The sequence below is a fragment of the Lissotriton helveticus genome, chromosome 11, assembly GCF_964261635.1.
Source record: "Lissotriton helveticus chromosome 11, aLisHel1.1, whole genome shotgun sequence".
NCBI lineage: Eukaryota > Metazoa > Chordata > Amphibia > Caudata > Salamandridae > Lissotriton > Lissotriton helveticus.
In genome coordinates, this window is record NC_136072.1 from 229595963 (window position 1) to 229612502 (window position 16540).

The 16540-nt window shown below is 43.3% G+C and overlaps 1 protein-coding gene across 4 annotated transcripts in view; it reads left to right on the plus strand.

The window, feature by feature from the left end:
• Positions 1–16540, plus strand: part of DHX36 (DEAH-box helicase 36) — a 445724-nt gene that overhangs the window by 64549 nt on the left and 364635 nt on the right. For all 4 annotated transcript variants that reach the window (XM_078667890.1, XM_078667891.1, XM_078667892.1 and 1 more), the window contains 2 exons: positions 6070–6223; positions 12605–12643. In XM_078667890.1, coding sequence (XP_078524016.1) covers positions 6070–6223; positions 12605–12643 — 193 coding nt within the window. The remainder of the gene's footprint in view (positions 1–6069; positions 6224–12604; positions 12644–16540) is intronic.

A 16540-nucleotide genomic window follows, 5' to 3' on the forward strand; every position in this document is an offset into this window, starting at 1 on the left:
ACTGGGTTAGTGGGAGCAGGGGAAGGAGTGAGGTCAAATGGGGCACCTGGGGTGGGTTCTGAGCTAAGAAGACCTCCCTTAAACACTCAGAAGCGTCCTGGTCCACTCAGTCCACCTTGGGACGTTTGGCTGGCATTGGATCCCCCCTGCGCACCTGGCGCCATGCTAGGTGGATTGGAAGCCGGAGGGGCCCACCTAGCGCACTACCGCTCAATCCTTAGGGCGCCAAACGCTCCTCCATGGGAGCCATCACTTCCTCAACTGCCCTGTAAATTGACGCATCGACTGTGTCGTAAAATTCGTCGTCCCACGGCAGTTGGGCTAGGGGACCCTCCTCCCACTGCATGTCGGCCTGTCGGTCTGTAGACTCTGCCTCCTGGAGCACTTTTTTTTATTTGCCAGTGGTTACCTCCACAGCCTGACAGACTGCTCTCAAAAGGCTGGGGACCAGCTAATAACACCAGGGCATAGCCCCAATTAAGTAAAAATATACAAGATCCGTATCTCTCGGACACTTCCCTGCATGAAAAGTTATTTTACAGGCCTAATTATCCCCCTGGGAGCGGGTCTCCGCAGGCCTGACTTCAGCCTGCTCTACAATGTAGTTTGTTCAACAAGTCTTCAAAATACACTCACCGGGCATCAAGGAAAAAAATTGCCACACACACATCTACTCGGAGATTAGTCTCTGAGCGTCAATTGCTCTTTTGTACAGACCCTCTAATGAGGACGTCTCTCTCCAGGGGTGGCGGAGGCAACAGGCAACGGCAGACGGACGCAGATTCCAAATTCAGTGCGTCGTTGCCACCGAGACGTTGACACGCTTTGCGCACCCCCCAGTGCTCCCTAGCGGCTGGAGGTTAAGGCCATGCTCCTAGGGTGACCAACCGTCCGTAAATTTCACGGACAGTCCGTAATTTCGGCCGTCTGTCCGTTGTCCGTGAAGGATTCTTTAACGGACGCCATTTGTCCGTCATTTTAGCCGGGCACCTGTCGCCTCACCCTAACGCCGGCACAGCTTGCCCCCCACCTCCCTTCTTGGCTCCCTCCAATGCTGTTCCAGAGCTCAGATATCCAACAGCACTGGAGAGGCACAGCGGGATGGCAGCCCTGACACCTCCAGCTCTTGATGACCTGTTAAGAGGTGCTCAAAGGTGACTTGAGAGGAGGGGCTGCAGGTTCAGGAGCAGGGGCATCTATTCAGATGCAAACAGCCCTGAATGGTCACGTCTCTGCAGTTTAGAGGGGGCTCAGACATTCCATTTCTACCCAGGGCCCCAAACATCCTAGACTCCGCCAGATTACACAGATTACACGAGGCAGCACATAGTTCTCTTCACAGAGCTTAAGTACTGTCACTAAATTGTAAGCAAACCTCGATTCTTCAAACATGCAGTCTATAATGTAATAAAATAAAGAAAAGGCACAATCGCATCTACACTGATTAACATAGTATGGAGGACAATCAGTTCTCTTAGAGTATCTCCTGTAAGTACTGTACATCACAGTGGGGGATGACATTTTGGACAGAGAGACTGTCTTCGTTGTCTTGTGCAGGAGGGGGTGAGGAGACCAAGATGATACTAGAATACTGCATGCCCACCCCTGTGCCCACCCTGGTGGATCCTGTTCCCTCTCCTGTGATGGCTCCTGCCCTCCCCTCCGTGATGGCTCCTGTCCCCCCATGTTGTGGCTCCAGTCCACCCCCCGCCTGTGATGGCTCCTGTCCCCCCATGTTGTGGCTCCAGTCCACCTCGCCTGTGATGGCTCTTGTTCCCCCCTGTGGTGGATCCTGTCTCCGCCCTGGGTGGCTTCTGTCCCAGCCCTGGAACCCCCTGCAGCGAGGGTGAAGTTCTTGATGGGCCTCTTCTCAAAAGGGCTCAGCTCAAAATTAATATGGAAAGGTGGGCGAGTAAGTACGTGAAGGGATGAGTGGATGGCTGGATGAATTAGTGAAAGGGTAAATGGATGAATGAAAGAGTGAATAAATGGATAATGAGAGAGGATGGATGGATGGATTGATGAGTGAGGGGAAGGATGGATGAGAGAAAATGTAAATACCTGGATGTATGGGTGGAAGGGTAGCAGGATGACGGATGAGGGGAAAGGTGCATGAGGGGAAGATGGATGAGGGGAAGGATGGATGGATGGGGGAAGGATGGATGGATGGGGGAAGGATGGATGGATGGGGGAAGGATGGATGGATGGGGGAAGGATGGATGGATGGATGGGAAGGATAAATGGATGGGAAGGATGGATGGATAAGGGGAAGGATGGATGATGGATGAAAGGAAGGATGGATGAGGGGAAGGATGGATGGATGAGGGGAAGGATGGATGGTTGAGGGGAAGGATGATGAGGGGATGGATGGAGGGGAAGGATGGGTGAAAGGATGGATGGATGATGAGGGGAAGGATGGATGGATAATTAGGGGGAGGATGGATGGATGATGAGGGGAAGGATGGATGATGAGTGGGTGGGTTGAAGGATGGATGGATGATGAGGGGAAGGATGGATGATGAGTGAGTGGGTGGGTGAAAGGATGGATGGATGGAGAGTGGGTGGGTGAAAGAATGGATGGATGAGGAGTGGGTGGGTGAAAGAATGGATGGATGAGGAGTGGGTAGGTGGATGGATGGATGGATGGATGATGATGAGTGGAAGGATGGGTGGATGGATGGATGATGAGTGGGTGAATGTGTGAAAGGATGGATGGATGGAGAGTGGGTGGGTGAAAGGATGGATGAGTGGATAGGTGGGTGAAAGGATGGGTGGGTGGGTGGATGGTGGGTGGGTGGATGGTTGGGTGGATGATGGGTGGATGAGTGAAATGATGGATGGATTGTTGGATTGATAAGTTGCAAGGGTGAATGAATGGACGTATGAGTGAAAGGGTGGATGTAAGGATGGATGAGTGAGTGAAAGGGAGGGTAGATGGACAAAAAGGATGAATAGATGTGTGAAGGAGTGAAATGATAGATGGATGAGTGATAGGGTCAATGGATGGATTCATGAGTGGATGAGTAGATGGATGGATGGGTGGGTGGATGAATGGCAGGAAGGTTGGCTAAGTGAAACGGTCGATGGAGAGAGAAAGGGAGGATGGATGGATGACTAAAAGAGTGGATGGGTGGAAGGATTAGTAAGTGAAAGGATGGCTGGATTGGTGAAAGGGTAAATGGCTGGATGGATGAGTGAATGGATGGATGGGCTGAAGAGTGGATGGATAAGTGTACAGATGGATAGCGTGAAAGGGTGGATGGATGGATGATGGATGAGTGAAAGGATGGATGAAGGGATGGATGAGTGAAATGATAGATGGAAGGATACATGATGGATAGGTTTGCAAATGGTTGAATATGTTTGGAAATGGCTGGGCTTACTTATATACTATTGCGCGACCTCTGATGTGTCTGTAAAACTTACCTATTGTCCTGAAGTTTTGTCCTGAATTTTGACCTCCTGTCCTGAATTTGTGTCCTGAATTTTGACCCTTTGTCCTGAATTTTTACACTCACCGTCCTGAATTTGCACCAATGCCAGTTGGTCACCCTACATGCTCCGCCACAGGGGCTTGGCACCACGGTATCGCGTAGGCCCGACAGCGGACCTGCGAGCCGTTACCTGAAAGGAAAGTGCCTGTCAGCGCGCACACGCCGCACTGCAAATCAGGTGAGGAAAACAAAGGCACGTAGGCCCGCAACGCGGAACCACTCTGCGCACAAATCAAATTAGCAAAAACATTGAATTAATGACACATAAATAACAATGCCGGCAAATAATCATTAAACCAACATTGTAGAGAACGTGTCACGCAGTCGCGGGGGGTAAAACACGGCCCGCGACTGCATTGAAAACGACATATCAATTGAGGCAAAACGTGAAGGGAACTAGAAAAATACTCCTCTCCTGGCTGCGAGCAGCAAAAAAAAAGGAGGTGCAATGTGACGAAGAGGAACTATGCAGTGGACCAAGTGTAGTGATCGGTCCATGGACTCGGGGATATGTTGTCCCTTCTTTGTTTCTTTTTGTTAACCAATTTTCCGAGGTTGTTTGGGAAATGTGGTTTGGTTATCAGTTTTAAAATGTCTGTTATCAGAATAAAGAAAAGAAAGTAAAGCATAATTCGAAGCCTCCAGTCCTGACCTAGGATTCTCTTGCACGTGAATTTATATTTCTGGAAACTGAATCAATTTTCCGAAAAAAGATTAAAACCTGGCTTTTCCATCAGTACCACTAAACCCCCTTTAACTTCTGTATCTTATCTGTCTCCCATCGCTGGGGAGTCCTGGGCAGCTACACGCTCTATAAATCCTTTAAACATAAACAAACGTAGTCCATGACTCAATTCAAGTCAAAGAATCCTAGGCCGCAGTGAACAGCAGTGGTTGAAGAGAGATGCCATATTTATCATTGACAGTAACCTCTATGTTTGCAATGTAAGCATGTCATTCACTGAAGTTTGGGACTGAATGACCAATGTTTCCTCATGGCAGCTTTTCAGTTACAATATTTTTTTCCCTTGTAACTTTGTGAGATGCAACATGAAAATAATGTTTTTGTTAATCTCCTGCTGTATTAAACTTGCTCTATGTCTGTCCTTGAGCATGGTACTTGTCTGCTCTCCTCCTTGGGCTCCCTGCGTTTTGCTTTTGGTCTTTTACCCTCTGCTACACATCAGTTTATTTCTCATTGAGTCATCCTTCTATTCCTCTATCCTTGCCAAGATGTTTCTAAGTTTCCCTCTTTTTTACAGCCCCATTGCAGTTCCTTTTCTCTTTCAGTTTTCTGTCTCTGTCCAGATGACACTCCCTATGTCCTTTTACTCATGCTTCTTGTACTTACTTCCACAGCAATTCTTGTTGTTCTCTCCAGCTCCTTCCGTGTTCATTCATTTACTGCTTCCCATCAATATTTTATACTGTCCAGCTTTATGGCCTGTGCAGCAGAAAATGAAGGTCCTACAAGTCGACGGGTGATCCGTGTAGGTTGTGCGACACCTCTCCTATCAGAAAATGTTTTTTAAAAAGAGAATGTCAATTGGGAAGGCATCTATGATCTTTCTTTTTTTCTTTTCCTAGTAAGGTCAGTAATATTCAATTGTTTGAGCACCTGATCTCACAAAACAGCATTACTACCATGCATGTATATTCGGAACCAATTTCAGATGAAGGGATGTTTGCTTTATATATGTCTAACTTGAGGGCCATTCTAAGCTGATGTTAGCTCTAGGAAATCCAGATGATGAGAAATCTACAACATTATTATGGGACCTTTTCAGAATGATACTCCCCCAACAAGCCTCTACGATCGGCAAATACCAATCTGATGCCTGTGGTTAGAATTTAAAAAATGAAATGGGGTGAGAGAAGTTTTAGTTACAATACTTCAAAGGAATGAAACTCTCTCCCACTACATCTTAGGAAAATTCCCTCTCTTCTTGAGTTCAGAAAGCAACTAAAGTCATGGCTCTTTTAGGAACAGTGGTCTGAAACACAGTATGGAGAACCGGAAACGCCAAGACACCTAAGGGTATACGTGCGCTATACAAGTCATAATAACATAACATACAACATTTCTCAGCTGTACATCTTTAAGGTTGTAATTCATCTTAAAAGCCTCAAATCTCTCAAATTCTGGTAATCGCTCTCTACATGTTTTCTCAGTTTCCATGTACGCAGGGATGTATGGTATAGTATTTCTATAGTGCAAACCTGACCAAAATGCAGTGGAGTGCTGTACAGGGTCAAAGACAAGCATAAAGTCAATGATTGATTTGAGAGTTAGATGGTTGAGGGCGGTTAATGCATAATAATATAACATTCTTTTGAGAGATGAGACTTCAACGCCTTCCTGAATTGGAGTAGTGTTTGGGCAGTCGTGATGGGAACAGAAATGCTTATGATGGCACACGTTGGTCTTGCATATACACAGCAAGTGCTCATAGACACTGTATTTTATTTTAAAGTTCTCAGTGGCAATTACAGTGTGCAGCTCCATCTCCTATTTTCTGCCTGTACATTGCTGAAAAAAGTTAGTACATTTATTTGGTTGAATTATGTATTTCAGATATAATGTGATTAGACCAAACGAGACTTCAACAATTTTGACCCAAGATTTGGAGTATTTATTGCAAAAAAATGATCCCAATATGGATTTAAATGAACAACTTAAAACAGATCTGCACAAAAAGAGAACCACCTCAAGATACCTTGAAATGCAGGTAAAGGAATAGAGATTGCACTATTTATGCAGAATGTTACTAATGGTATGTTTCAATTTTAAATCTACTTCAGATTAAAGTGTCTTATCATGCATCCAGTGGTTTCAGCTATATCTGTATCCATAGCTTTATTAATGGTTTTGCATGCAGTGAATGGATATATTTCGCTTTCATGAAATATGACCAGATTTTGCCCCTGCTTTATCACAATTGCGGTATAAGTAGGTTTGAAGTCCTCTGGAATGTACTCTTTGTTTCTCCTCTGAAAGGCAGTGCTGTTAAAAATGGGGTCTATAGTTGGCTGTGGTTTGTAGCCTATCCAAGTAGGGACCCTCACTTTAGTCATGGTTAAGGAGTCACACAGCTATAACCTCTGGCCAATCCCCATGGTAACTTGGCACAGAGCAGTCAGGCTTATTCCAGAGGCAATGTGTAAAGTATTCACACACACACTACACACCCACACAACACAGACACCACACACACACCTCAAAATATCAATTTTAAAAGATTAGGCAAGTTTAGTCCATATAAATCAATGGATACTTTCATTTTAGCACAAAGAACCTTAGAAGTGTCAAAAAAATCAAAGACTGTGCAAGGTTCAGGGGAGGTGAGGCACCGAAAAAACCAAGAGATGCGTTGGTTCCTTACTACACAGGGGAGGTGAGGCGTAGGTGCCTTATTGGCAGGGGAGGTGGTGCCTTTGGTTCCTTACTGGTAGGCAAGGTGATGCGTCAGTTTCTAGACACAGGGCCTTGGTTCCGTACTACGGTGCTGTGTTGATGAAGAATCTGCACACTGGGAAGATGCGTCGAAAATCAAGATGCACTGCGTCAATGTGATAGCGGCGAAGCAGGTGCTGCGTCGATTCCACAGCCGCAAAGCAGGAGCTGCATCGGAGTCAGCACCGGTGTCACCAACGTCTGTGACACAGTGCTCGGGACTTGCGTTGCAGCAATCTTTCTGATGTGCTGTGTCTTGGCATGCTGGGGCCCTCGGTAAAAGCTGTGGTTGGTGCGTCGAGTGGGGACCACGCTTCGGTGCAGGCAAGGCGATGTGTTGATCTTTTGCCACGGTGCGTTTTGAAAGTGGGCCCTGGGTGTTGATAAATGGATTTTCTGCTTACTATCACCAGGTTACCCTTGCAAGGGCCCAGGAACTGGATTTGGCACTACTTGGCAAGTCAGGACTGTCAGCAGAAGAGCCCAGCCACTGGCAGGTGAAGCCTTTGATGGCCCTGAAACAGCTTAACAGTAGGCAAGCACATACACGCCCTTGGAGTGCCTTGGAAGCATGATATAGAAAGCAAAGTCCAGTCCTTTCACTCCCAGTACACCGCAAGCAGCAGGCCTGCACAACAAAGCAAAAGGCAGAGTGCCAGTTCCTCCTACAGCATCCAGCTTTTCTTCCTGGCAGAATGTCCTCAATCAAGAAGTGTTCTGATTTTGGGGTGTTGGAATTCCAATACTTTTACCCTTTTTGCCTTTGAAGTAGGCAAACCTCAAAGGAAGGTCTTTGTAGTGCACAAAACCCTGCCTGTCACTGACCTGGCTCCAGACACACTAAAGGGGGTGCAGACCACTTTGTGTGAAGATAGGGACAGCCCTTTCGAGGTGTCAGTGACCACTCCTCCCACCCCTATAGCTGAGGAAGACCCATCAGCCTGGAGATGGGCCCTCGGGATATGAAAGGCACACCTCAGATCCATTTGTTTAACTGTCCAGAGTGAATGCACAAGAGCCCAACTGTCAGCCAATCCAGATTTTTTTTTTAAGACTTGTAAGTATCCGGTATCAGAGTGCTTTACATGAGCACCCGTTTCGTTAAAGGCAGACTCATTCATTTTTTTTGTTAAGCAGGGGGAGATTAAGTGATTTGCCCAGAATCACAGGTTGTTGAGCGCCATTGCCGAAACTCGAACTTGGTTCTCCAGCTTCGAGGTTGACTGCTGTAGCCGCAAGGCCACATCGTACAGACAGGTAGAGACACAGAAAGGTTAAGCAATAAAATGCCCACCTTCTAAAAGTGCAAAAACAACAATTGATGGACAGAAAACAGAACAATGTCATACATTCACCCCAGTACAGAGGTCTGGGCCTAAATCCATCGTTTATTTGCACTCCACACCACCCCAGTTCAGACATGGCCATATGCAAATCAGCCTTGACCCAGTGCCTCTTGGGAACAGTCCAGCCCGAACTCCCAAGCCATGTCTTCCCTGGAACGGAATCAAGCATCCTAGGACCGGTTTCTGGCTATCAGCCGTCTTCAGCCAGGATAGCTTGACTCCAGTGGTGTAGTGAACACGGGACCCACGTCTGAGCATACCCTTCCCACATAGGGTGAACAGCAAAACAAACCAGATGATGGACAGAATGTTGCACAATGGCAAAACATTCACCCCCAGTCACAGATCTGGGTTTAATCCATCGTTATTTTGCTCACCAAGCCACACAAGTTCAGACATGGCCATATGCAAATCAGTCTTGACCCTGTGCCTCATGGGAACAGTCCAGCCCGAACTGCCATGACCTTATACAGGAGGGAAAATTAATAACCAATACATCTATCAAATGTGCGCTCGATGCGGCTGATAAGGCATCTCGTGCTATTAATACCAGCATTTTGCTATGCAGGCACGCTTGACTCCGAATCTTGTTTCCGGTCCAGGGAAGGCATGGCTTGGCAGTTCGGGCTGGACTGTTCCCATGAGGCACAGGGTCAGACTGATTTGCATATGGCCATGTCTGAACTGGGGTGGCAGAGTGGGCTAAAGAACGGTGATGGATTAAACCCAGATCAGTTGACTGGGGGTGAGTGTTTGATTGGTTCAGATGCTCCGTCCATCACCACCCCCTTTTGTACCACTTTCTATAAGTGGCCACTTTCAAACATGTAAAAACGAGTTTCTTCAAAAGATGTGTTAATAGATTGTGAGTTTAGAGACCCCACATCTCTATCTGCTTCTAATGGGAAATGACACTTAAAAGATATTTCATGGCAATCCCCATTTTACCCTAAGGGCGAGAGAGTCTTTGCAATAGTGAAAAACTAAATTAGCAGTATTTCCCTATTAGGACATGTAAAACACAACAGCACAAGTCTTATCTTTTAAATACACTGCACAACCTGCCCTATGGGCTTTCATTGGGCCTACCTTAGGGATGACATTATTATGAAGTAAAAGGGAAGGTTTTGGCCTGGCAAGTTGGTGCATTAGCTAGGTCGAAATGGTAGTTTAAAACTGCACACCAATCCCTCCAGTGGCAGATCTGAGACATATTTGCGAGGCTACTCATGTGGGTGGCACAAACAGTGCTACAGGCCCACTAGTAACATTTGAGTTATGCCAATCATGGATAAACGAATCACCAATACATTTTACACAAGGAGCACTTATGCTAGAGATCGCGGGTCACCCGACCAATAATTTCGCCACTTCCGGCTTCGGGCCCATATATTTCAAATCACCATATACATTGATCGGATGACGTCGCAATCTTCTACCAATAATTGTGAGTTCCTTTTCTATTTTTTTTTGTGTACCCGACTTACCATCCACTGTTACGGGTACCTATGACCACAATGGATCAGGGAGCTAGCTGTAAAAGGAAAGGCAGCAAAATACAAACCCAACATGTGAACCTGGGATTTATTTCATGAAATGACCACGGACAACTGAAAGTTTTAAAGATTTTATCTCAAGTTAAATTCTTTAGAACATACACTCCACTACAAGGAGACCATCTAAAATCAAAGTTGCAAAGAGTACATAGCTGCATAGAAGAACTATAAGGGCAATCATTTATGTTTAAAAGGCTAATGTGACAGGAAACAAACTAAGAGAGCTACTGGGCTAAAGTTGCAAACGGCAATGGCGAAAATGATTTCTAAAAGATAGGGTAACATAGGAACACGCTATGAAAATTTAATGCAAATGACTTTTATGAAATGCAATGGTTGCGGAAAGCATGGAAAATTATCATATGCAAAGATATGTCTTTATTGAAGCAAAGACAGAAAAATAGGAAAGGTGCAGTTTCAAGAGATTCAGAGCGATATTTACCTAGACTGGTGTGAAAACCAACCCTGGCCACGGGTCAGTTAAGGACAGGAAACCCTCAAGGAAGGATACCCCTCAATGGACAGCAGGTGCAGAATGGACACCCAGGACAGGACAGGAAACCAAACCCTCAGATTAGGATCAGGACAGGACCACCAGGACACGACCAGCACCCGCAGTTCGGAAGCAACGCCTGCGCTCCACCCTCTCTGCAGCTATCAATCAGAACCCTGATTGGGTCAGCGAACTCCCAGCAAAGTGCTCCGCCAGCACTTTAAGGTTTAGTAAAACCTTAGTCTATGGTCAATTTCGGACAGAGTGCTCCGCAGTACTCTGTATCTTCAAATCACCTATTGAGTGCGTTGGGTCAGTGACAGGTCAGCTATTCGGACAAGTCGGACAATTTCCCTAGGTGAACCCAGGGTAGATATACTGTTTTGGGACAGGGTACCACCCCCCAAATGTTGCAAAGTGTCAGAATCCCCAATTTCGATTGGTCCTAAGGTAGGATTTGGTTAACACACCAATCAGAACAGAGTATTGTAAGACCTATTTAGCATCCTAAGGTGCCGCCTAACAAGATTGGGGTTCCCATGAGACAAGCCAGTGAAATACAATGGATTATTAACAAATGTTGCAATATGGGTACAGACAACTCCGTCCTGCTGGGTCGCAGGTCACTTTCTCAGGAGCATCTAGTCAGTTTCTGCCAGCTGGCTGAGTTCCATTGCCCAAGGTTGTTTCTGGCCTCGCATCCTGAGCATGCGTGGAAGGGACCTTCAAGATGGCTCGCAACCCATTTGGACCCCCATTTCCCGTGATACATGAAAAGTAAGCGAAAACAAATTAGCACATAGAAAATGAACGAATGTATTACATGTCATGATTTCGTACTTTAGTTTCATCATTATAAAAATATACTATGCATTAGTGAATGAGGGCAACGAACAAGTTCACAGGAGCAGCAGCACAAAGCTTCAGCATTTTATCAGATGCACAGCCATCTTATTGCTATTACGCATGCGCACCCTTTCCCTCTCAAACTCTAACTGCGTCATACCTCGTGACTATGTCTCACGCATGCGCAGAAACAGAAATGCAAGCAGCGGCCATTTTACGGACAAGGGTTATTTGTATTAGTAAAACACATAGGCAAGCTTCGCTACCTTTCACGCATATCCAAAATAAAGATATTAATAATAACATACGTTTATGAGGTTATGACAAATCGAGGTTCATGAATCGAGCAAGTCCCGATGCGGAATCTTGCTCTATCACTTACACGTTAGCACTGGTCAGCAGTGGTAAAGTGCCCAGAGTTCTAAAACCAGCAAAAACGAAATGTAGCACACAGGCAAAAACAGGAGGTCAGAAGCAAAAATACAGGAGAAATCACACTAAAAGATACCAGTTCTAACAAGTGCTTTTTGTGCCCCTCTGTTGATACCTTTGTAAAAGCCATTCATTTTCCAGCTTTCTTTCGCTAGAGTTTTAGGCAATGCAATTACGCAAATCTCCTAATGAATCTATACATATTTCACAGTGGATTCATTATTCAGTTCTGTAAGTAAACAATGATGCAACTGTGGTGAAATGTTTTTCAGTCTGTAAAATGTGGGGCGGTGGCTTATTTCTATCTGTAAGAATGCTGGCTGCTGAAAGATTTAGCACTGCCATAAGAGGTGCAGCTAGTAAGATGTGGTAGTTAAGGGAAATACAGACACATTTTTGGTGGTGTAAAGAATCCAAAAGGTTTGAGAACTTTCTTCTACCTTGTGTCTAGGTTTTTTGATTAATTTTACTAAAACTTTGGAAATTCTCTAAAGACTGTTCAATTTTGCTATTCATTAACTGTGCAAGTTTGATATCAAATCCCCAATGGGTCTCCAACTCTTTAAGAGCTATTGCAATATTAACTGGCATGACAATGGTTATTTCTAAAACAAAAGTGAGGGACCTACATCCAACCAAAGAATGTAACCAGTATTGTACATTGGCGAGAATTTGCCTTGAGAAGGGCAAATGTATTTGATTAGCTTGGTATCCATTTTGAGTCTATTTTGCTGCAAGGTTTACTTATTTTTATTTTTTTACACATGACTGGAAGTTATTTACAGAAAGGATATTTTGATGCTACGTGCAAATGTTTTTTTTTTATACAAGGAAAACCGTTTGTAGGTCTTTCAAAGTATGACTTAAGAGCTTTTAAATAGTTTCACATATTCGTTTTTAAGTACTTACAGCCTGAACACTTGGTTGTGTGTATAAAACGCTCCTTCATGTAGAAATGTTAATGTTTAATTTTTGTCTTTCAGCGATTTCGCCAGAAGCTTCCTTCATTTGCGATGAGAGAGGTAAACTGCTTTAAAAAATATTGCCAGAATGTTTAAGCAAAGTATTCAGTCAGACTGGTGGTTGTTTGGAATTGTTAAATTCGGAGTGTAATTCAGCAATAAGGTGCTAGTGAATCTCCTCCGTGATTGAGGCAGTCTAGTTAAATATGATAGATTTATTATACACTATATCCATTTCATGTGTTTTAACATTTAATTCGAATTCTGTAGCAACCTCTCAGTATGGGTCAGCCATGCCTTGTTGATTTGCATATTCTTTCCTGGAAAGTGGAAAATGTAGAATGGAATATTTTTCTAATTGCTTCTCTTTCATTTTATATCTCTGAGTTTACCCTTTTCAAACACCAATGTTTATTGTCCCACACTAGCAGTGTGAGGCAGGGGACTCTAGCCTAAGCCAATGTGTTTTTTAAGTGAATTGCTCATATTCCAACTTATTGGTGTCCCCTATTTTGTGTAAATTGTGCATGTTTGAAACTGGCTTGAGTAAAAAATATCACACCGATGACTAGCAATACATTGAGCAGGCATCTTGGATGACTTTAGTAACTGAGGGCATACCTAGACAACCATTTTCATTCAGAGGGCTGCTCAGTATTTTGAATAGCTCCAGAATTCCATCTGAACAAATACAAATTACAGAGACTCACAGAAAAACATGAGCAAACCAGAAATGCCTGTCCTGCTCCTTTGATTTGGTGCGCAAGTACAAATCCCAAATAACCTCAACAACCGATAAGTCGGCATCAACACCTTTTGGCATGCCCCCTAAGAATTCACCAAATACCTTGTCCTGAAGAGAATCCCCAAAGAAAGTGTGGGTTTGAAACTCGTAGACCGGGATCAATGGGGGATTCTAGTTCAACCAGTATCAATATGGAAGTATAAATTAATTTGTCCCCAGAAACTTTTGGAAGCTCATATTAGATACCTCTGGACACTTTATACGTTCCAGTAGTAAGAGCACTTTCTGTGAATGTAATGCTATGGTCTTGTAAAATCTTTGGTGAAGGTGCAATTTTAGCCTAGTTCATGTATACACTTTGCATTATCACAATGTATATTTGATTTATCTTTCCATATTTCACACGTTTTTCAAATATGTTTTACTGTATATCCGTCGAGTTGAATTTGAATTGTCCTTTCTTTTATTGCACCAAATGCGAACGTTTCAAAACCGTTTGTGTTCAATCATCACTAAAACAAATTTGAGGTCATGATTATTGTGTAAAATGTACCTCATGCATAAGTAAAGATGTGTTTAAATCTCACAACCACCTGATTTTGTTTTGGGTATACAATTGTCTAAGGCCCAGGGTGGTTGTAGGTAAGGGCCAAACCCCCAAATTCACACACAACTTTTGTTCACAAAGGCATACCTTGCTTGATATTTTCAAGGAACAATCTTATGTTCATGAAAACTGCTCACGTTATGGATAGACAACTTTACACATTTTTACTCACTCATACAATAGATCTACACATCGCCTAAAGTCTTAACGCTATTGGCCTATAAGTCCTAATTTCTTATAGTTATGGAGTCAACCCAACTAAAAACTAAGTGTTAGACATTAACATTCTCAAATGCCAACAGATCTTTTTAAAGCCAGGATTAAAAAAGTAATACCAGCTATGCACTCTGGGAACTTTGCATACCTTGCACCGCATGCCTTATGTCCTTGGATTTCACACCACGAACACCACTAGCAGAATATGCATACATTTGGTATGTGTAGACTGAATCCCATTGTTTTTGTTTCAAAGCTTATTATTAAAATTTGTGATGGGAGAATCATCCACTACAATTGTGATTAAATTCTTGTTTTGTATTTCTTCCACCCACTTCCCCCACCTTCTTTAGATAGCTCAATACCTATGTTAGGAAGTGAGGACTGCAAAACACTAGTGGTCTTCTTTGATGAATATTTGAGTATGAAATTTCGAAATTATGGCAGTAACAAAACCTTTCTTTGTCAGCTCTAGCACATTCTCAGATTCATTCAACCTAATGTCCACACATATTAATCTGACCTTTGGCAGGCCTCAAAAAATGCTAAAAATGTTGCTAGACTTGCAGTTCGAGTAACTTGAATAATCTACTCGACTTAACTGTAATGTACTTACTTGACCAGTAAACAGGTCTCAAATTGTGTGATCCTTGGCAAATTGTTTATATTACAGTGTCACCTTTTTCTTTATTCTCGCATATGAGTGCACCTTCAAACGTGAGTTCATTATTTCTGCTGAGCAAAACAAACCTCTTTTGTTTAAATAGACTAAATGCTTGCTCCATGTGTAATCAGAATCAAGCCCACATATAGGGTAGACATGATCCCTGACTTCCCTCTCCGTTTACTAATAACATTGCCATCAGGGCATGGGCAGGAGCGTTTCTCAGTTCATGTTTAAACACTCACTTTTAATAAATATATTACTAAAGCATGATGTGGTAGTGCACTGTCATTTACAGGCAGTAACTTTTCAAGAAATGACCAAAACATTTCCAGTACCCTGCAGCTTTACTGATAAAATGTTATAGTTTATTAAAAATAGTTCATGAAAATTGGGTTTCAGAAAACATATTTATCATTTACACATCACGTAGTAATGGCTTTTGAATTGTTTTTCATCACACAGGAGTGTAAATAATGGCTTTAACAACTACTGAAATATATTTTAAAATGTTTGTACAGTTGACTTATTAGCTAGTTAAATCCTTTTTAGTAAATAAACGGATACCCTACAGCCTTTCATTTCACACTTTACAAAATCCTGGTACTCTGCAGTTGGAGAACGAAAAGTAATTGTAAACTGACTTCTGACCTCTGTCTTTGAACACAGAGCAAATGTTACAAGATAAAAACAAGATTTAAAGGCATCTTTATTACTACTTCACTTTCTGACTGACTGAGCAGAACACCTGTTCTTTGCCAACATGCCAGAATGGGTGAGTAGGTTCTAGATATAGCTCTATATGATCAAATCTGACTTGCGAGTAGATTTTTTCAAGGCCTGCTTGATCAGCTGAAATATGCATTATGCCAACACAATTTACTCAGTTCTCCCTGTCATGTCAGACCTGCCAGGATATTGTGGCATAGATTTGCAAATTGCATGGCAAAAAATTGAAATTTAGTGGCACAAAAATAAAAACCGTTTTGCCATTATTGCAGCACTTTATTTTAATAATTTTTCAGCCTTAATTCATTGTCAAGTCTATGCAAGAAGGTGACTGCCCCCTGGGATTGAGCGCGAGCCATTGAGTAAATAGAATTGAGAGATAACTTTATTGTATGCTATGCATGGGCAATTAAAGCTTTTCTAATTTCCCTCTTGCCCAGCTACTGCAATGATTACAGCCTGCATTTGCCTCTCTGCCGACTTCTGGTAATCACTTATTTCTCAGGCTCTGCCATCATTAATCTACTACTAAGCATCCTTCAGGCACAGATTCCCTTTCAAAAGGTTGGTTATTCACGTTGTGTTTTTTAGATAAAACATAAAAGCAAACCTATACAGACCGCGGCACACCATCAAGTTAATATAGTGGAAGCAGGCAACCGGCTGTACAACGCAGTGTAATGATGTGTGTGTGTGTACAGCCAACAAAATGTCACATTTTTTAGGCTGTCAGCTGGAGACCTTTTTTTGTGGCCAGAAACGTACATTTTGCGTTTATTGCGCTAGTCAGCTGATTTCGCGATTATTTCTGGAGAGTCTATCAAGTACAGCTTCATTGAAGGAATGCAAGCACTTTCAGTCAAAATTTAGTAACGTCATCAAAAAAGAACCACTCACTGGTGCTATAGATACCTTACTGGCCCCTGTTAAAGCTTGAATGAAGATTAAAATACTGTCTCGCCAATCGGCTGGATAGGGCTGTCCCATATAGGTCGA